Source organism: Pongo abelii, chromosome 1 (assembly GCF_028885655.2).
Source record: "Pongo abelii isolate AG06213 chromosome 1, NHGRI_mPonAbe1-v2.0_pri, whole genome shotgun sequence".
Classification (NCBI taxonomy): Eukaryota; Metazoa; Chordata; class Mammalia; order Primates; family Hominidae; genus Pongo; species Pongo abelii.
Genome location: NC_071985.2, coordinates 7,350,521 through 7,373,050, shown reverse-complemented (window position 1 = coordinate 7,373,050; position 22,530 = coordinate 7,350,521). Strand labels below are relative to the sequence as shown.

The window sequence follows — 22,530 nt, the reverse complement described above, 5'->3', positions numbered from 1 at the left end:
AAGCACTATGGACAATACAAATATATCTAAGCCATGACCCCTGCCTCTACATGCTTAAAATTTAAGTGGTAAGATAAAAAATACAGACATAAAGTCAGTGGTATGTTGAAGCCAGCTCATATTAGCTTATGAGAGTTGATTGTTAAAATTTCAGGAATTAGGCAAGCCTGTTGTTAAACATTGTCATCTTGGGATGTCAAACCTAAGCCAAAAACAATCAAACAAACAATCACTGTCATCATTCAAAATTGAATTATATAAGCTAGTAATTCAATTATATAAAGAACAAAGGCAGTAAATACTCAAAATACGTCACTTCTTTTTTATTTATTACAATTTACCATTGTCTATGTTCTTGAGGGTTTTTTTTTAAATATCCTCAGAAAATACTACACAGTACAATGGTGCACAACTATATGTTTTTTTCCTAACTCCGTGTTTAGAGCTGTCACACTGGTAATTTGGAAGCAGCCATGCTACCATATTTATAGCATGGAAAACAGCAAACTCTAAAAATCAGTCGACCCACCCTGCTTTCCCTGGCTGCAGCTGAATATTACACATTTACCAGCACACCATTGCATAGGATGATAATTATCAGTGCAAAGCATGATATATCAAAGATCAGTTGAATGGTTTAGAATTATAGGCACAGTAGAAGAAAAGGGAGTAATAAACAATAGTTCTCAGCAAGCCTAAAAAGATAAGAACAAGAAATCTTATTTAGAGGACTATAAAAATAAACTTGGCAGTGATTTCATTAACAAGAAATGTTATAGCAGCCACAATAAACATACCAAGTCTGCATTTGGGGGGATGAAGTGGCTTATTTCTACTTTCTTAAAGAGTATCTTTATACTGGTGCATTTAATTGCCTACTGCCGATGCTGAGATTATAAAATAGAAATCAAGGCATTATTCTGAGACCAGACATAGTGGCTCAGCCTGTAATCCCAGCACTTCGGGAGGCCAAAGTGGGAGAATCACTCGAGCCCAGGAGTTCAAGACCAGCCTGGGCAACATAGGGAGATCCTGTTGCTACAAATAATTTTAAAATTAGCCAGATATGGTGGCATGCGCCTGTGGTCCCAGCTACTCGGGAGGCTGAGATGGGAGGATCACTTTAGCCTGGAAGGTAGAGGCTGCAGTGAGTGATGACACCACTGTACTCCAGCCTGCGGGATGGAATGAGACCCTGTATCAAAAAAAAAAAAAAAAAAAAAAAAAGAAAAAAGCATTAGTCTGAATAACACTGATAAGACCCTAACAACTTACAGCACCTGGAATTTTTTCTTTCAGAAAAAGTTATCTTCAGAGAAAGTTCCTTTCTCTGACCTCCTCTTTTATCTTATCAGCTCTTGAACACTCTAACTCCCACTACAGCTACTCAATGACCTCACTGAAGTCTCAGATATCTTTGTTATTGGGGAGGGATCCTGATCCTGACCCCAAGAAAAGGTTCTTGGACCTCACACAAGAAAGAATTTGGGGCGAGTCCATAGAGTAAAGTGAAAGCAAGTTTATTAAGAAAGTAAAGGAATAAAAGAAAGGCTACTCCATAGGCCAGGCAGCGACATGGGCTGCTTGACCGAATACATGTATAGTTACTCCTTAATTATATGGTAAACAAAGAATGGATTATTTCTGAGTTTTCTGGGAGAGGGGTGAGCAATTCCTGGAACTGAGGGTTTCTCCCTTTTTTAGACCATATAGGGTAACTTCCTGACATTGTCCTTGTGTTTGTAAACCGTCATGGCACTGGTGGGAGTGTCTCTTAGCCTGCTACTGCATTATAATTTGCATATAATGAGCAGTGAGGATGACCAGAGGTCACTCTCATGGCCATCTTGGGTTTGGTGGGATTTGGCTGGCTTCTTTACTGCAACCTGTTTTATGAGCAAGGTCTTTGGGACCTGTATCTTGTGCTGACCTCCTATTTCATCCTGTGACTAAGAATGCCTAACTTCTGTAAATGTAGCCCAGCAGGTCTCAGCCTTATTTTACCCAGCCCCTATTCCAGATGGAGTTGCTCTGGTTCAAATGCCTCTGACACCTTGATCTCTTCATTATCTCAAATTTTGTCAGCCCTCTCCTCTACTTTTTTCCCTTCCTATTGACCTGGACCCCAGGTTAATCATCTTTGATAATATCTCACCAGCATTTTCTTGGCCTTACATCCCTATCTGCTCACTGCATCTGATTGCAGAACCCCAACCCTTCTGTTAGCAGAGCCCTTAGCCTAGACTCCTAATCCCTTTACATGACTTTGCTCTACTTCCTGTCTCATTTTCTCCAGCGACTATTCCAGACTTCTGCCCCTTTCACTCTTCACTGATATCCTGTCCTCCTATATGATGACAAAACCTGGAGCCTCAAGGGGAATTCTTCAACACATCATACCTTTCAAAATTATCTCTGGCCGTACCTATTCTTCTTTTCTTTTTGTTTCAGAGGTTAAAGTATCAAACCTTCCATTGGTGACCTTATGCTCAACTCCTTCCATCTTCTCCAGGATCTTGCTGTCTCAGCTCTTCCACTGTCTCCTTATTTTCTTTCTCTATTTTTAGAGACAGGGTCTCACTGTGTCACCCTGACTGGAGTGAGCGGTGCAGGGTTGAACAGGCTAGCTGGAACTACAGGCAGGAGCCACCATGGCCAGGTTAAAACTCTTATTTTCCAACTATAATGCTCAAGTCTCTGTTGATATGAGTAACCCTTCCTTTGACCTACATTTTCCTTCTAACAATCACACTACACCTTTTCTTTCCTTCTTATTTTAACTTCCCAGAAGAGTACTCTGCATTCACTGCCTCCAGTTCCTTGATGTTATTCATTCCCTCCATAACCCTCTCTAATGTAGTTTCTTCCCTATCTACTCTGTGGAATCAGAAAGCCTCAGGACACTCAGCATTACTGATCTCACCTACCCTGAAACTATTCTCCTGGTTTCTGGGAAGCCAGAGTTCTCTCCCAGTATCTTACTGTTGGTTCTTTTTTCTTGTGATTCTTCTTTTCATGCCTTCTCTTAATGGTGGCATTCTCTAGCATCTGGTCCTTAGCCAACTTTTCTTCTTACATTCTATCCTCTTCTTGGGTGATAGTTGTATTCTTCAATACACTGCTAACTATGTACTGATGAAACCCAAGCTATCTTGAATTTGGGACTTATTCTTGCTCAACATCTGCACTTGGATATCTCATAGTCCCTCAGACTCATATGATCATATCTGAGCTTAACTTCCCCCACTCTAAAATATATACCTTCTATAGCATTTTGTATTTTGCTTGATGGCACTATGCTCCATCCATCACTCTAGCTGGAAACCTGTCACCTCACATGATTTTCTTCTCTTCCTTGATCCCCACAAACCAGTAATCACCAAATTTGTCCATATTGCCTCATAACCACTCATGGAATCTGTCCTATCTTCTTTATCTCTATTCCTTTCACTCTCCTGGCCCTTATCTCCAACTGCCCTCTTGCCTCAATATTATCCCTGTCAAAACTATTGTTCATTAATCTTCCAGGGTATTCTCCTGAAGATGTCATCCAAACATCTCAATACTTTTCACAGTTCTCTGTCCCCTCCCCACAGCACTTTCATGATCTAGCCCCCCGGATACCCCTCACTTCATCCCCTTCAGTGCCCTTCACTGCCTTGTACTTAGCTTCCTGTAAATCTGAACTGCTTGCTGCTCCCTTGAAACCCCCATACTGGAACTTTGGACATATTTTGAGCCTGAAATACCCTCCCCATTCTTCCTCTTCTTTCTGTCCCCCATCCTCCAGAGATCTTTAAGGATCAGATGGTACCTACTCCAAGGAATTTTCCTGACTGCTCCCCAGCACCTTTCTTCCAAGATAGGTTAGATACCCTTTTCATGCTGTATTAGTCCATTCTTCCGCTGCTATAAGGACACACCCAAGACTGGGTAATTTATAAAGGAAAGAGGTTTAATTGACTCACAGTTCCGCAGGGCTGCAAAGGGTTCAGGAAACATACAATCATGGTGGAAGGGGAAGCAAACACATCCTTCTTCACATGGTGGCAGGAAAGAGAAGAATGAGCAAACTGAGAGAAAAGGCCTTTATAAAACCATCAAATCTCATGAGAACTCATGCACTATCCCAAGAACAGCATGAGGGTAACTGCCCCCATGATTCAATTATCTCCCACAGAGTCTCTCCCATGACATGTGAGGATTATGGGAGCTACAATTCAAGATGAGATTTGGGTGGGGACACAGCCAAACCATATCACATGCCTCAATTTTTATTTATTGCATCTTAATTATGTTGAAAGATGTGTCTTTATAAGACACTAAGATTGGTGAGGGTTACCAATACATGCAACATTCACTTTCTGATTACTCCATTATTTAGGCAAAACTACAAAAATAATTCCAGAAGAAACTCTACAGCAGCCATCTGAATATGTATTTACTTAGCAAATACTTATTGATGAATTACTATGTTTAAGACACTGTAGTAGGTGCTAGGAATTTAAAGATGAATAAGACTAGGTTGTTGACCTCATGTGTAATGAAGGAGAAAACAAATGAATGAATTCCCACAGAGGGTGATAAGTGCCATGATACAGATGTAAGAGAGGGGTATGATGGGAGTGCTTAGAACATCTTAGGTTAGGATTGTAGGGGTGGCGGGGAATTGAGGAAGGCTTCCTGAAGATGTCACAAATGCCGAATTTTGAAGAATTGGTAAAAATTAGGCAAAACAATTGAGAGGTAGCAGAGTGGATAAATAGACACAATACAGAAGTGGTGTTCACAAAGATATGGAAGAGAAAGAGAAGATGGTGAGTTCTCAAAATTGCAAATGGTTCAATATAATTGGAGAACTGAGTGAGAGAAGAGTTGGGAAAGATAAGGCTAGACAATCCAAACATGAAACGACCTGCATACCATGCTAAAGAGTTGGGATTTTAACCTGAAAGCTATCGGAAGCCATTGAATGCTTTCAACAAGAGAGTAAAAAAATGTTTTTGACAGCAGATCACCCTAACAGCAGAGTGGAGAATGGACTGGGGAAGGGCAAGCTCAAAGGAGGCAGACCAATTGATGAAGATATGACAATACTACTTTAGAAGAGAAATGATGAGCATTTGGGCTTCACCAGTGGAAGTAGGGACAGAGAGAGAACAGATATTCTTGCATAACTTACAAGAATTGGTGGCCTACTGGATGAGAAGAATAAAGGAGAGGGAGGAATCTGTTTCCTTTTTTATTATTAGCATATTTATTGCATACCTATTTTAGACCAAAAACTAACTGTTCCAGGTAGTGATATAATATAATGGCATGCAAAAGAGACTAACAGCTCTCATGGGGCTCCTCTTCTAGTGGGAGAGACAGATAATAAACAATTAAATAAGTAGTACAAATTGAAGGGAGAGGATAGATAGTGAGGGGAGGCAGTATATTTGATAGGATGGTCAGGAGAGACTGCTCTGAAGAGACAACATTTGAGCAGAGATCTGAATGTGGTGAATATCAAATCATACAAATATCTAGAGGAAGAATGTTTGAGAACAGGTGACTGTCAGGCTTCTGGCTGGAAGGACTGTTTACATGGCACTATTTACTATAATAGAATATAAGTGAGCAAGGGAGCACTTTGCTCACTTGCTTCAAGGGAGCAAAAGAATTCTAATGTAACCTTTGCCAACTTATTTGTTGGCCATGTGGTCTTGGGCATGTTACTGATGTTATTTGAACCTCAATAACCTCCTTTATGAATGGAAATAGCACTAACTTTCTTATCTCAGGATTTTTGTGATGGTCAAATAAGCTGAGATGGGTGAAGGTGCTCTGGAAATTGTAAAATGCTATACGAATGGAAAGTATTATTATTTGCTTACAGTCCTTTAAGCTTTCCTGAAGAATGGACTTTTAAAGAAGACTTTGATTTCCGTGTGCTGTCAAAATCCATGAAAATAATAAATACCCCAACACCAGAGAAAAGGAAAGGCACTCATATTTTCCTCTGGGAACCAATTATGATGATGCCAACATTCCCTTTGTTCAAGCATTAGGATCTGTCAATCAGGTTGTGAAGTTTGTGTTAGGCTTTAAATGAGGTAGTAATCTTTTTCTATCTAAAGACTGGACATCGTCTTCTTTTTGACAACAAAAATATGCCCTTCAACTAGCATGGTTTAATCAAATATAATACCTTTTGCGGGGAGTAACCTCAAAAGCAAAGTTGAGTTACGCACATTTTCACAATCTCCTTCTCTTAATTCACTCCATTCCATTTACACACACACACGCGTGTGCACGTGCACACACACACACACACACACACAGCCATTCTTTGGGTTTAAAGCAATTTTTTGTTGTTTATATGTTTTTTTCAAAATGTATATTTGTAAATATTTGTAAGTTACGTAATGGTATTGTAGGGGCATTAAATTCCTACTCTCCATCGTGTTCCACAGGTTTGGTACTCAGTAATTGTGAACACTTAGATTATCTAGAAGGTTTTACTTTTCTGATTAACCAGTGCAATCTGATCTTTGCTCTGAACAATATCTACTTTGCAATAGTCAGGAGTTTGTCTTTGAGCCCGGTTCTGGGCTTCCTGGAATTTGGTTGGTAATGTATTCGTCTGAGAAGAACTCAGGAAGTCAGTTGAGTAGTAATGACAACCTCAGCAAACAGTGGTCATTGATCTGTTGAGTCAAACTCTAGATGAGCTTTTCAACTACTTCCTCACTTGGGCCACGCTCCTAAATCTAGAAGCTGAAGAGCCTTCTCAAGTGAGGTAGTGTAATCATATTTTCCTGAGCAGCTACTGCCATTGTAAAGTCATCTCAATAGACTGAGAATTGGGTCCACTCCATCCCTGGACTCAACATATTCCTATTTTTGTAATTTCCTATAATGAATCTTAAGTTGAGCCAGATAAAGCTGCATTTATACAATACATAATTGGCCAGCTGTTAAAATGGGAGCCAATAGCTCCCAAGAAGACAGGAAAAAAATCCTCTCAAAAAAATTTCCATTTCAGAAGTGATTACCATTCTGTTTGTAATTTTGTATGGTAATTTCACAAATGGAGTTCTGTACTAGCAAGAAAATAAACATCTGCAATTAATTATGCCATGCAAACATGTTGCCTGTTGCAAGACATAAGCTGAACCTTCAAACCCTTTGATAGCTCGACAGTTTCCAAGAGATATGCAACTAACTACTCAGCATTACTTTTCATTAGTTACCCAACTCAGAGGCAGATTATAATATTAGAAAGGGTATAGTGCCCCTTGGTAAGGTTGCTGCGGAGACAGAACTGGTTTCTGTCCTAGCACTCACTAACCCTGTGACCATTGAACACTTTACCATTAGTTCTTCTTACCTCAGTTTCCCCATCTTTAAATGGTAATGAATATACCTACATGATAGTCTTATAAAAATTACTTGTTAAATCATGTAAAGTGCCTTGTTTAATGCCTGACACAAAGTACTCAATAAATGTTGGCTCCTTTTCTTGTTCCCCTAAGAAAGATACTGAAAAGATTTAAAGGAAAAAAAAAAGAACTTGAATACAAAGGAGAAGAGATGAAGCTATCATAGATTAGTCTGTGCACTGGTTTAAGCTTCCTGTTCCTACATCTAGAGCAGGGATTAGCAAACTGTAGCCCAAGGCCAGATCCAATGAGTCACCTGTTTTTATAACATCCGCAAACTAAGAATGGTTTTTACATTTTTCAATGACTGAAACAAAAGTTTTAAAAAAGAATAATATCTTATGACCCATAAAATTGATATGAAATTTAAATTTCACTGCTCATGAATAGAGTTGTAAGGGAATCATAGCCATACTTATTTGTGTTATCTATGATTGTTTTCATGCTACAGTGGCAGAGTTGAGTAGTTGTGACAACAGAGACTTTATGGCAAAATCTACAATATTTGTTATCTTATTCTTTATGGAAAAAGTTTGCCAATGACTGATGTAGAATTTTCTATTGCACCCTCCCTTGCCCCTTGGGAATGGGCACAATATGGATCAATAAGAGGCAGTAATACAGAGTTAGGGCCACTTTTAAAAAATGCCTTACCTGAGGCATTCTGAAATTTCTTTCCTCTTATATCATAAAGGAGAAAACGGAAACGCCTTATTCCTTGTTTCCTGCCCTCATTCCCCACCAACTACCTCACCGTCACCGGGAGAAAATATTGAGGGACTCTGCTGACTCAATAGCGCTGCTTCTTCAGCAATCACACAGTTCCCTTGGGATGCTTCCCATCTGCAGCATTGCCTTCCATTCAGTGAACAACCCGAATCGTGTAACGCATGCCCCCTGAAAAGAGTCACCCCTTTACCTTCTACCTGATGACTCTGCTTCTCTCCCAGCATCACGCTCATTAATTCATGGAACAACAGGAGAAAAGTCTGAGACGAAGCATGTGGTAATTCAGCCAGGGACTTTTGATAGGGGACTCTATCAAAAGTTGTTGTTTTTTTTTTTTCTGTTTTGAAGAAACTGTCAGAAAATGTTTCTCTTTAAAATTGCTATCATTTCAGGGGGATCAGGGAAAAAGTCACAATGAACTTCCCAGAATCAATACATTTCTATTCTGTGTGACTCCGGGAAGTGGTTATTGTCAATCAGGTATTTGTCCCTTAAGGATATTCAAACAAATATTTATTGGGAGCCTTCTTATTCAAAGAACCGTGTGTATTAATCCATTTTCACACTGCTATAAAGATACTATCTGAGACTGGGTAATTTATAAAGGAAAGAGGTTAATTGACTCACAGTTCCACATGGCTGGGGAGGCTTCAGGAAACTTACAATCATGGTGGAAGGTGAAAGGGAAGCAAGGACCTTCTTCACATGATGGCAGGAGAGAGAAAAGTGAGCAAAAGAGGAACTTGCCAAACACTTATAAAATCATCAGATCTCATGAGAACTCACTCACTAACACAAGAACAACACGTTGGGAGAAGCCCCCACCATGATCCAATCACCTCCCACTAGGTTCCTTCCTCAATACTTGGGGATTACAATTCAAGATGAGATCTGGGTGAGGACACAAAGCCTAACCATATCACATGGTATCTACATTTTATCTTGTTATGAATGAACATCATGGGCCCACGTTGTACATGAAACTGTGAGTCTGGTGCCACTCTGTTATGGGTGGTGTTTACAGGTGGGGCTCACTAAGGTGTCCTGGCCAAGAGGACAGTCTCTTTCCTTCCCAACCCCACCCCTGCCATCCTGAGAAGGGAGCATGATGTGGTGGACCTGGGCTCAAGTGCAAACACCAAACTGATATCTCAATGCACTGGAAAGTATATGAGAAAACACTCTTCACTCTTAAAGTGCTATCGAAATGCTGGTTAATATTATCATGATAGATTTCTCACAAAATGTTTGATTTTTTATGCATGCTGGTTAGAGTAAGATACTTCTAGTAACAGAATGAAAAAGCAATCTTTCAAAGAATATGCAGCTGAATATGAACATGAAATACTGGAAAGCAGGCCATCTTTCATTTTCCAAATTGACATCAATTATATGAGCCTTTCTACTTGAAACAAGTTTTATTTAAAGGCACAGTTCACTCATTTGTAATTCATTTAATTATGTGGGCTCCTATCATTATTTTTTATAGGAAAATAGAGTAATTACATCTAAAGGGCAAATATCCTTAAGAAACTGAAATTTTTAAAATGGGAAGTATGAACACAATTCCACATGCTGAGAAATTTAAGTAAAAAGTTGTTAGATTTGTTCATAATTGGTTAATAGGGTATCAAATGGCTCTTTTCCTGCTGTCTTAGAATTTCAGCTAATGCCATTCTAAAGAGAGGTATAGTAGACCATCCTCAAGAATTACTGGAGAGGATCGTTCTAGACCCATGACCTTTACACCATCATCCCTTGCCAGCAAATGTGAATATGATACAACCAGCAATTCTAAAATAATTGAAAAGAGGGATTAAGGTACCTAGTTGTGGGCCAATGGGGGAATGCAGGGCATTTTGTCTGCCTTCCCCAAAATGGGAGTGAAGGTTGGGGCGAGAGCTTCTGGTGCTACAAAGCAAGTGCTGGTAGGTCCAGGAAGATCTACTCCAGAAGAGCCTAAAGTGGGGAAACGCATTTAGCTCCCCAGTAGCTAGTTGCTGAGGCTCAGAACTCACAGGCTTACCTTGGGCAAGCTTGACATGTGACACATGTACGCAATGACCACTACTCGCTTCCTCATGGAGAATTTATTTTTTTTCTTTTTAGAGACAATGTCTTGGCCTGGCACAGTGGCTCAAGCCTATAATCCCAGCACTTTGGGAGGCCAAGGCGGGTGGATCACGAGGTCGGGAGATCGAGACCATCCTGGCTAACACGGTGAAACCCCATCTCTACTAAAAATACAAAAAAAAAAAAAAATAGCAGGGCATGGTGGTGGGCACCTGTAGTCCCAGCTACTCAGGAGGCTGAGGCAGGAGAATGGTGTGAACCCGGGAGGCAGAGCTTGCAATGAGCCGAGATCACACCACTGCAGTCCAGCCTGGGCGATAGAGCGAGACTCCGTCTCTAAAAAAAAAAATAAATAAATAAATAATAATAAAAGATACAAGGTCTTAATGTTACCCCGTCACCTGGACTGGAAGGCAGGGGCATGATTATAGCTCATTGCACCTTCGAGTTCCTGGGATCAAGCAATCTTCCTGCCTCAACCTCCTGAGTGGCTGCGGATACAGACGTGTGCCACCACGCCTGGCTAATTTTTCTTAATTTTGGTAGAGATGGAGTCTTGTTATGTTGCCCAGACTGGTCTCAGACTCTTGGCTTCAAATGATCCTCCCACCTTGGCCTCCCAAAGTGCTGAGATTACAGGTGTGAGCCGCCATGCCTGGCCCTCATGGAGAATTCTGAAGGCTGCAGGCTGGGCCACATTCTGACTTTCCTGGCCCTGGGTATTTTTGCCTTTATAGGTCCCTCCCACCATAATACTATCAATCTTACACATTATTTTTCATATACTTTTATGTCTTCAACATTTTTCTTCTGTCTTAGGAAAAATTCAGTATGTTTTCATGGGCCCTAAAAATTCTAATGTCCTATGACCCTAAGCTTTTATTTTTGCCTTCTGATTTTAAGTGCAATTAGAATATTTCCACGGGCCCCTAAAAGTACTTTGGGCTCCAGGCCTTGTGCCAGCTGTGCCTAAGGATCAGGTCGACCCTGGCTGGAGGAACCTGCCACAGAGTGGCAAGGCTGCATTCACACTGATACTGTCCAGCATCCTGTGAATTCCCTTTGGGCCACAGAAGGTAGCTTCGCTGGAGCCATCCTAATGGGAATTGGCCCAAGAAGATTTGCTGTTGGGGCGAGGTGACAAGATAAGACAGGGTAAAAGAAAATAATGCCCTTCCTGGTTTGTACTACATCCAGTTCAGTTCATTCAGCCAAGCAGCTATGGTGACAAAGTATGTCACTGGCAAACCTGTAAATGAGTCATCAGTTAGAACTTAACCACTTCTCATCTGGAACATTTAAGCATTTTCAAAAGTCTAAATACTGACTTTTGATTTGTGTTACTAAATTGAGACTCCTTTTATGAACTTTGCATTTGATAGAAGGATAACTACTTACAAAGTAGATTTAAATTAGTTCAAAAAACTGTTTTAAATATTTTAGAAGTATTCTTTCACATAGAGATATTACTATCTGTTCTTCCATTTAGTAAAGCTTTCTATCTAGCAGTGTTTGGTTATTTTGCATTATTTTTTATTCAATTTTTAAAAATCAATTTTTTTCAGGTGATTATTTTCACCCATTAAGACATTTTAACAAATTTTATTTAAATAATTGATTTGTAATTGTAGTGTCTATTTCAAAAAATATGAGAGCTATTCCTGCAAACTGGTAGCCTGTTAGCTAAATGCAGCTATAAAATGTGTTTGGGGGATCACTTATTTTTTTGATCTCTGCTTGTTGCGGTGAACCTGCCTTTCCTGTTGTGCACGTTGGCTGGCTCTGGGCCCGGGCTCCCCCTTTTCATGGGCATGCACTCTCAGTTCACCACAGCCCCCCTTCTCCCTGTGGTGTCACACCCAACCCCTTCTCCCAGCTAGTTTACCTGCCTGGCTGCTGCAGACTTTGAGTTTGTGACCCTCAACTGATGGACACTCTCACCTCTCTTCTTGAAGTTCACTGATGTATCTATCCCCTAGGGCAGTGTTGGGCGTAGAGATGGCACTCATAAATGTTGTTGACTCACTGACTGAGGACCCACTGAGTAAGCCCTAAAAACTCTACTTCCTTCATAGGTTTTGCTGCCCCTGGCAACTTTCCTACCTTGCGTATTTCCCTTTTGGAGTACACTTAGAGTCAACTGTCCTCTCTCCTTAACTCTCTTACGAGCCCTAGACATTTTTTGACATGAAAAACTAATTTTTTAGCAATCTTAGACACAGCAGAACTTTTCAAACATATTACAAGCCTAAGCCTTTCCAATATAAAATTTTATAGCCAGCAACCTTCAAAGAATCCAGAAATCAAGATCTCTCACCACCCACCAGCCTGTTCTGATTTTGCTTCTTCCTCCACATCTAGGTGCATTGCTGCTCAGAAAGTATGATGAATTATGAGAGTCCTTATTCATGTATGTGTACCCCAACCAGGGACCACTGTGATAGGCTGTGCAGGCTGTGCCCCACACAGCTCTGGGATGCCATCCACAAAGGCTGCGCAGTTGCCCTGCTTGACCCCGCCCCAGCTGCAGCTATAGGGGAAGGACAGTATCTAAGATTTTACGAATGGAAGAAACTATTTAGGTCATAGTCAACCCTTGATTTCATAAGTGGGGACACTGTAGCTCAGCAAGATTAAGTGACTTTTCTAAAGTCATATATTTAGCAACAGAACACAGCCAGAATCTAGGTCTCCTGACCTCACGTCCACAGTACATTCTAAGTCCACTTTACCAGTTGGCCCTGTCCTGCTCCACCCACTCTATGGTAGGGCCCTATAGAAGTCTGCCCATCCCACCTCTTCTTTTTACTGGGGCTCTCATAAGAAGAGCCAAAGAGTGCTCATTCTTTCTTGAAACTATCAGGAGCCAGCCCATGTCCTGTGAGGTCTGCAAAGCAGGACGAATATACTCCAGGGGGTATGCAAGATGATCCATCAAATGGGGGCAGAAAACTCTAGAAGTTTTCTTTCCTTTAAATTATTATCTCATTATTTTATTGTTGTCTGTTTTATGTTTATATAATTTTAATTCAGTAATATATGAACATAATTTACAAATAAATGTCAGTGGTGTGCATGAAAAATAATTGTAAGAATTTTTTATGTTTTGAGACAGACTTCCCCAGGCCAGAGTGCAGTGGCACAATTTCGGCTCACTGGAAATTCCCCTTCAAGGGTCCAGTGGCTCCTGTCTCAGCCTTCTGAGTAGCTAGGATGACAGGCGTGCACCACCACGCCTGGCTAATTTTTGTATTTTTACTAGAGACAGGGTTTCAGCATGTTGGCCAGGCTGGTCTCGAACTCCTGACCTCACATGATCCGCCCGCCTCGGCCTCCCAAAGTGCTGGGATTACAGGCATGAGCCACTGCACCCAGTCTTTAAGAAAAATTTTAATAGACATTTATGACTCCACCCTTGGAGAGTCTGATTTATCAAGTTAGGGCTGAGGTCCATGTTTTTTGTTTTTGTAAGGATGGGGTTTCACCATTTGCCCAGGCTGGTCTGGAATTCCTGGGCTCAAGCAATCCTCCTACCTCGGCCTCTCAAAGTATTTGATGACAAGCGTGAGCCACTGCACCCAGCCTAGGAATTTCTTTTTTAATATCCAAAGTGATTCTGATGCACAACCAGATTTTGGAACGACTACGCTAAGGTCTTGAGCATTCTGACCTAGGTAAAGTTAAGATGTTGATAAAGTTGTATATACAGGTCTAAGGATAACTATTTACTTTAGGCTTAAGGAAGAATAAAGTAATTTAATTGGAAAAGCTACGTATGACCCATGGTATCCAGTATAGACTCAGATGAATGCCTGAACTGCTGAGTATGGATCTCTCCTTTGTGATGCTCAAATTTAGTTGAGCAAACTTTTTTTCACATCTTTTTCTGACATTAAACTAATAAGATATGTTTCAGCTGAATCATAAATCTGCATCCGCCTAAAGTTTTCAGTTCAGACTTTATTTCCATGCTGTCTCACTGATTTTGTGACTGTGCTCTGAGGACTCTATGGACTTTTGTTTATTTTGCATCCATTTCTTTCATATTGAGAAATATGAAAGTTCAATAGTTAGGCAGCTATGGCAAGAATTCATTCTTGCCCGAGGTCTAGGGTGATAATTGCAATGCAAGATATTTCTGGTTATTACCCCTTAGGTTCAATATCTCAGACACAACTCCAAAATATAAACTACATTAAAGTTAGGCTTTGGCCAGGTGCAGTGGCTCATACTGTGGTTCCAGCTACTTGGGAGGCTGAGGCAGGAGGATCGCTTGAGCCCAAGAGTCTGAGGCTGCAGTGAGCTATGATCATGCCATTGCATTCCAGCCAGGGCAACAGAGTGAGACTCTGTCTCTGCTAAAGAAAGAAAGGCTTTGTGAGCCCCAGTTTCTGTAAAGAGATACATTTTAAAAAGTATAGTCCAGTGGGTAAAGGGAATTAAAAAGGAACTGCAGTATCTTTCAAAATTATAAATACATATACCTTTTAACTTGCAATACTATTTCTAGAAATTCATATATATACAAAAATAGAAATACTTATATATACAAAAATGGCCCTTTCACAAGAGACTGTTTATTACAATATTATTTGTAATCACAGGAAATTTGAGACAGGTGGGTTCTCCTCAGACATTAAATAAGTGCTAATTTAGTAATACAAAGGAGTATTTGGTGGCAATACAAAAAAGAACAGTTTTAAAATATGATTTAGACAGCTTTTCAAAATACATTATTAAGTGAAAAAGCAATGAGCAGAATGGTATATGCTACCCTCTGTATTTTTAAAAAAGAAAAGGAAAAAAAAAGAAAAACATGTACATACACAGCAACAAGGCCAGGTTTCTTCTTCCCTGCCCCTTCCCTGCTTGTGTGTCTCAGATCTGCAAGTGCCTCCTCCCAGACTTCCTTGTCTGGGCATCTTGTCTAGGCTCCTTCTGGGTGGCCCCTGTTTTCCAATAACCCTGTTTCCTCCTGTTACCCCATCTGATCAATGGAAGTAACAGCTTTCAGCTGTTGCTAGTCTCTGAGGTCGGTATTATTATTGTCCATTGTCTCATCTACTAAGTGAGGCAACTGAAGCATGGTGATGGAGCCAGGATGGAAGCCCACACATTGTCACTCAAGCTTGAGCTTTTTTAACCATGGCACAATACTATTCACAGATACTAACACCCAAAACATACATATGAATATTATATAGTAGATGCTACATGCTTTAAGGGAGAATAAGACAAAAGGCAGAGTTTCACTGGTGGAGATGGGTGGGAAGGTGGGAGGGTGATGTCCAGGAAAGGCCTAAGAAAGTTACATTTAAGCTGACACCCAAAGGAGGATGGTTGTTAGTGGGGCTGGGGCCTGGGAGATGAACATCTCTGGCCTGTGCAAAAGCTCTTGAGGACAGAAAGAGCTCAGTATGTCCAGAAGGGAGGCTGATGAGAGAGACTAGTATAGCTGGATTAGAATCCAGCACAGGGGCAAGAGGAGGGCATGGGGTGAGCCTGGAAGGGTGATAGGGATCACTCAGGGCCAGGCCAGCCAAGTAAAAGAAATGAAGTCTTCTTAGAGCACCAGGGAGCCACTGGAGAGAAGTGATGTGATCTAATTCATATTTTACAAGGGTCACTCTGTCTGCAGCATGACAATGGGATTTGGGTTGGGAATGAGGAAAGAAGAACGGGCAATAGTGGAAGCAGGCCAGGCGCGTGGCTCACGCCTGTAGTCCCAGCACTTTGGGAGGCTGAAGCAGGTGGATCACGTGAGGTCGGGAGTTCGAGACCAGCCTGTCCAATATGGTTAAACACTATCTCTACTAAAAATACAAAAATTACCCGGGTGTGGTGGCACACGCCTGTGATCCCAGCTACTCAGGAGGCTGAGGCAGGAAAATTGCTTGAACCTGGGAGACAGAGGTTACAGTGAGCCAAGATTGTGCCACTGCACTCCAGCCTGGGTGACAAAACGAGACCCTGTCTCAAAAAAAAAAATAGTAGAAGCAGAAAAATTACCAGTTTATTGCAGTAGTTCTGGGGAGAGAGGATGGAGAGTTGAACCAACATACTGCAGTGGGACTGGGAAGAAGTGGTCAGATTTCAGGTATATTTCAGAGGAAAAATTAACAGGACTTGACAGCAGATTGGATGTGGCTGGTGAGCAAGGGAGAAGTGTCCAAAAGGGTTCCTGGCATTATGTGCTACCCAACAGACTCACTTAACCACCCAATATCCTTTCCTGATTAAGACCTTATACAGGTCGGCCCATCCTCACCACAAGCAAAACCACAAACCCAGCATGGAGGGCTGGATTTTCTTTTAAACAGGAACAATACAAAGTACTATGTGAATATCACCACATAATGGAGTAAGTAGATTCTTACTGTTAATTACGACTTAATCATTACTTATAATATGGCCTGTGGGCAAATGGATTTATAACCAACTTAGAAATGAGCCTATCAAACATAATCTATTTATAAGTCAGAATTAACTTGATAAAGAAAAATATATACGTTTTACATCTAATTTGTGTTTTCCAGGCCTGTCAGAGAGTTTTCCATGCCAAGAGGAGCAAACACTTTTTGCTACTGTGTTAAAGCAAATGTGATTGTCACTGGAGGTAAGAGGATGGTTCACATTACATACAGGTTTTCTACTTGGCAAACATTGTTCTCTTTGAGTTTTGGTGCTGGGAAAAACGCATTAGGGAATTTACAAATTTGTATCAAGTCAAATCTGTTTGTCTTTTTCTTTCTGGCATCCGGATTTGATAACATACTTAGAAAAGCCTTCTTCAGCCCAAGAGTGTGTGAGACAAATTTTCCTGTATTTTACTAGAATTTGTTCTTATTGTTTTGTTTTGTTTTACCTTTAGAGCTTTAATCCCTCTAGAGCTTATTTTTATATGTGAGAGCATGAGTTCCTGGGTCTCCCAGGAGACCTGGAGCCCTCGGCACTTATGTGTGTGTGTGTGCCTTCTTCTGGAGAAAAATTTCAAAATTTCATCAAATCCTCCAAAGGAGATCATGACCAAAAAAGGTCAAGAGCCAATGGTTTAGAGTTAACAGACGAGAAGACCAAGAAGAGAATCATGAAGAATACCAACATTTAAGGGATAGGTTAGGTAGAAAATAAGAAAAAAGGTTATCTGCTAAGAGGAAGGAAAAAGGTAACACAATAAGTTTCGGGGGGAAGGTAGGGGACTGAAATGATCTTTGAGACTCAGACTCCTTATTTATAATACTGGGGTTTTAATATCCATAGGATGGCCTTGAGCCTGGGCCCTGGAGTCAGACTATGGGGGTACAACTCCTGGCTCTCTCACTTGCGAGCTGTGTGGTGGGCAGGCTATTCATTCCTTTAAGCTCCAATCTCATTTGTAAGTGGAATTGATCATAGTACCTACCCATAACGTTGTTATAGGAATTAAACTGACTGGGCTCCATGGTTTACACCTGTAATCTCAGCACTTTGGGAGGCTGAGGCAGGAGGATTGCTTGAGCCTAGGAGTTCAAGACTGCCCTAGGCAACATGAAAAGACTGCTAGTCCCCGCTACTCAAGAGGCTGAGGCAGAGGATCACTTGAGCCCAGGAGGTTGAGGCTGCAGTGAGCCATGTTTGCACTACTGCACTCCAGCCTAGGCAACAGCAAGAGCCTGTCTCGAAACAACAACAACAACAACAACAAAACTAAACTAATTCAAAGTCCTCAATACAAATTTGTTACTAATAATACAAACAATAAGAAAATAATACCTGGCCAGGCGCAGTGGCTCACAGCAGTAATCCCAGCAATTTTGGAGGCTGAGACAGGAGGATCTCTTGAGCCCAGGAGCTCAAGACTAGCCTGGGCAATACAGTGAGACCTTGTCTCTAAAAAAAAAAAAATTAAAAATTAGCTGAGCATTTGGTGTGTACCTGTAGCCCCAGCTACTAGGGAGGCTAAGGTGTGAGGATTGCTGGAACCCAGGATGTTGAGGCTGCAGTGAGCCGTGACTGTGCCACTGCACTCCATCCTGGGTGACAGAGCAAGACCCTGTCTCAAAAAGAAAGGACGAAAGAAGGAAGGAAAGAAGGAATGAAGGAAGGAAGGAAGGAAGGGAGGGAAGAAGGGAAGGAAGGGAAGGAAGGAAAGGAAGGAAAGAAAGGAAGGGAAAGAAAGAAGGAAGGAAGGGAAAGAAAAAAGAAAAGAAATAAAGAAAGAGAAAAAGCAAGGGAGGAAGGAAGGAAGGGAGGGAGGGAGGGAGGAAGGAAGGATGCCTACTTCATAGGATGGTGTTTAAGATTAATTGAGATAATTTATGCTTGGTGTATAATAGGTTCTCAATAAATATTAATCCTCTCTGTTTAAACACATTGGCAAAATCACTTTGGCAAATGTGGAGGTTTTGTTGGGATAAAATGAAATTTGCAATTCCAGTTAGGAGACTGTTAGAAAAGACATGAGTCAGATGGAGAGGGTCTGAATTACTGTAGGTGCTATTATTTAAAAAAAGAAAGACTCGACCTCAAAGACATGGGAAATTAATTATTCATAAGACTTGAAGATGCAATGCTTTTGGGGATTAGTAAGAGAAATCAACCAGCTCCACGTTTGCACAGTGGGAGAAATGAAAGAGTAGCAATTGTGTTGATAGTTACAAAGAAATTAGGAAGTGGGTGCTTACCTGGGGAAGGAGAACAAAAGAAAGCTCAATTGTGAACTTAAATGTCAAGTGTTGATTAGACATCCAAGAGAAGATTCCTTTTGGTGACAGGAGAAGATCTGGTTGGAGATGAATGATGTCAGAGCTCCCTAGGCTACCTGGATCTGGGAGAAGATGAGCTCCCAGAGGTTCCTCAAGGAGGCCAGGGTGGCCTTGTAAGAGACAGGAGGCATGTAGGCTTGCAAGACCTAAATGAGCAAAACAGAAACACAAACAAACATCAAGAAAGCGGCCTATATTGCAAACCCAAACTTTAAAAAGGGAAGAAACAATAAATATTTTTTTAAAAAAGAAGAAAACTGCGTCATCAATAAAAATATCAATAAATATTTCATTGGCAAAAGAGTTTACAGCAAAAATATCTATTAAAGGAGCCATGATGTTTAGTGAGTAAGTGCTACTGGCTCTGTCTATAGTAAGATTTCTTCAAATTTCTCACTCTCAAACATACACAGCGGGCGGTTTGGTTTCCTATCTAAAGTGTCCTGCCTCACCCCTGAAGTGCCTATATTGCTAAATATAAAGAGAGCTGAGCTCCTATTTCATGGCTGGGGAATCTCCCCTAAGGCCATAAAGTTAATTCTTTTTTTCAACTACATGTGCATTCAAAATGTATATTTAAATCTATGCTCAGCTTTGGGCCTTCTACAACACTAAACTGAAATTAGCTTATGGTTCCAACAGTATTACAAAGATAATATAGTAGTCTATTGGCAAGCACAACAAATAAAAACAATGCACTAGAAGTTAGAACAGCTGGGTTTAGCCATTGCCTGGCCAATCACCAACTCTGATTTTTCAGCAATCACTTAATCGCTCCCTTTTGCTCATTTTCCTTATCTGGTGAAAATGAGGAAGTGGGACTAAATACATTTCAAGATCCCTCTGAGCCTAAAATACTGTGATTCTATTTTTTAAATAACTGCCTGTTCACAGGGAGATAAACTAAAAATGTCCTTTGGAAAATTTGGAACCCAGTTTGCCAATTAGATGCTACTCAATATATAATTACAGCTTTGTGCACTCAGAAAAACCAAAGCATTAATTGTCCACAAACCTCTAAGACTCAAGTGAGGACATGAAGAAAAGAAAGGAAGGCATATGGATAAGAAGTCTGTAAAGAAGTGTGTGGGAGTCATGGATTGGGTAGGGAGCAAGTTTCTTGATACTTGGTAGTGATGATTCTAAGAAAAACAGGAATCCAAGTCTCTCAACCAAACTAATTACAGTTATTTAAAGATCTCCATACTGAGGTCTAGAACACATCAAGAAACAAATGCTAGAATCAGAAAAAGAAGTGGGATACTTTCAGAAAAAGACGTGGGTTACTTATATCCCAATTGCTTGATCCCCATTGCTCCTTCCTGAGTTAATGACTGTCTTGGCTTATTACTTCCAACGGAAATGGGCACAGTTTTTGGTCTGGACCACACATCAGAAGGAAGACGCAAGAGATGAGGGAGGGAGAGCCCCTTGGTGTGAGAGATAAAGCAGCAAACACGTTTGAGAATCAAACTGCAATGAATCCTCCTCTCTCCGTTGCATGTCTTTAGTTAGGCAAAAATATTAGCCCTCTTCCTCTTTCAATGCAAACCCTGCACATGAAACCCTTTGAAAAAGCAGTACTTAAATATATGGCTAATGTGAAATTTGACTCCAAAATCTGATTGTCACATTATGCTGTCACATCAATCTTAACCAACTTCTCTTCACAGCCCTTTGCCCTCACACACAAAAGAATACAAAATGTTAAGAACTTACCAGTTTTTATAGGCTTTGTAATCTTAGTATTTTAATCATTTCTGGGGGAAAAATGTGTTTGGTAAAGTTTTAGGACTTAAACCACTTCAGTGTTTTTGGATTAAGTCATTTGACTCTCATTAACCTCAGTGTTCATTATATTATAAGACCCTCATCTACAGCTTGAAAACGTATTAATTATAGGTTTTCTAGCTCTCTCACAGAGGGAAGAAAACACTTAGTAGTATGACCGACAAGCAACTAATACTTTTCATCATGCATAATTTATTGAATTGTCACAGTTATGGAGCCTCTATTAGTAGAAAATGCAATTCCCAGTAACTGAAAACACATTTTCCTCAGGAGAGTACTCTTGTTGATTAGTGACTCAGCCAAGCACCATTGCTAAATGTACGGTATGTACCCGCTGATGACTCAAAATATACAATAAAAGCAGCTTTGCTAGGCATAGTTGAATGTGTTAAATGTGCAGGGACATTTGATGAGCTTCAAAAAAGCACAAGTTTTGCAGGGGAAAAAAAAAAAAAAAAGCCAAACCAGGACAGAGTGTTTACCAAGAAAACCTAAAAATTTCCTGAGCATTATTTTGGTGACCATCAAGAATATTTTTGATGAACAGTGTTTGCACTAGCCTTTTTAGGAATTAAGTTCTTAGTATGGAAGGTTCAGAGTAGAAACACAATTACCTCCCAAAAAGATATTTTGGGGGCTCTGCATGCATTTTTTTCATGTTTTGTTCAACAAATATTTTCTGCACAATTGCTATAGATTAAGCTATTAACCTTATAAAGGTCAGGTTGTATTCCTAACCTGCGAACATTTAAAGCCTAATAGTATAAGACAAGTTTATAGATAACTACAAAGTATAGCATGAATCAACATATGATGATGATGATGATGATGGTGATGGTGATAATAATACAGGTGAAATAATATAGGCTTTGAGAGCTTAGCATCTGTCCCTTTCTGCTAATTCTGCCTCCACAAAGCCACCACATATGATTCCATTCCAAGCAACGAAAGCAAGCAGAGCTGGAGGACATCTGTGGAGTAGGCAATAGGGAACCTCCAGAAGATTGGATTTTCTTCACAACGAATAATGGACAAAGCCATTAGTTTAAGAGGCCTAGATATTTCTCAGGTGGCAGATCTCTATTGCATTCTTCTTCGTGTGATATACAAGTCATAGATTTTCTTCTGGGGATATAGCCTATTGCCTAGCCTCATCATCCAGGAATGATAATGCCCATTTCAGGGGATGTCCCACCAACATGATGTAAGATCACCTGTGGGTGCAAAGCTTAGGTTCTGAACATGTCTGAATAGCATGATACATCTTGGCAATTCCCAATGAAAAGCAAATGCAGGCAAGATACTGCATTATTGGAATTAGTCAGTTTGAGTCATGTAACTGAATATCTGGTGAGTTTCTTACTACCTATAAAAATTCCAGATTGCCCTCTGCTTTCACTGTAGTGATGTCTCCCTCTGGAGCACATAATCATGAAATTTTAGAGCTGGATGGAGCCTTGAAGATTATAATTTTACATGAGGAAATCGAGGCCCCAGACAAGTCACACAACTAGTTAGCTGGCAGAGCTAAGACTGAATCAGTTCTTTTTGCACCCACTCAGCCCCGTGTTCTTCCTGGACCACAGAAATCTGGTTTACTAGATACTCTCTCTCTCCTGCTTTTTTGTGTGAACTGAGCCCGCTCATCTCATCAAAAGTGATGCACTTAGATGAAGTGACTCACCCAACTGAGAGAAGAATCTGCTAAAGGAAAGAAAACCCTCTCTTTGATATGTGACTTTATCTAAATTCTGGCTTCACACACA

General features: G+C 40.5%; 1 protein-coding gene across 3 annotated transcripts in view; it reads left to right on the top strand.

Moving 5' to 3' along the window:
• The window catches only part of WDR64 (WD repeat domain 64), a 151,293-nt gene that overhangs the window by 43,331 nt on the left and 85,432 nt on the right, over window positions 1–22,530 (top strand). For all 3 annotated transcript variants that reach the window (XM_054560845.1, XM_054560850.1, XM_054560856.1), the window contains one exon: window positions 16,766–16,845. In XM_054560845.1, the coding sequence (XP_054416820.1) occupies window positions 16,766–16,845 (80 nt within the window). The remainder of the gene's footprint in view (window positions 1–16,765; window positions 16,846–22,530) is intronic.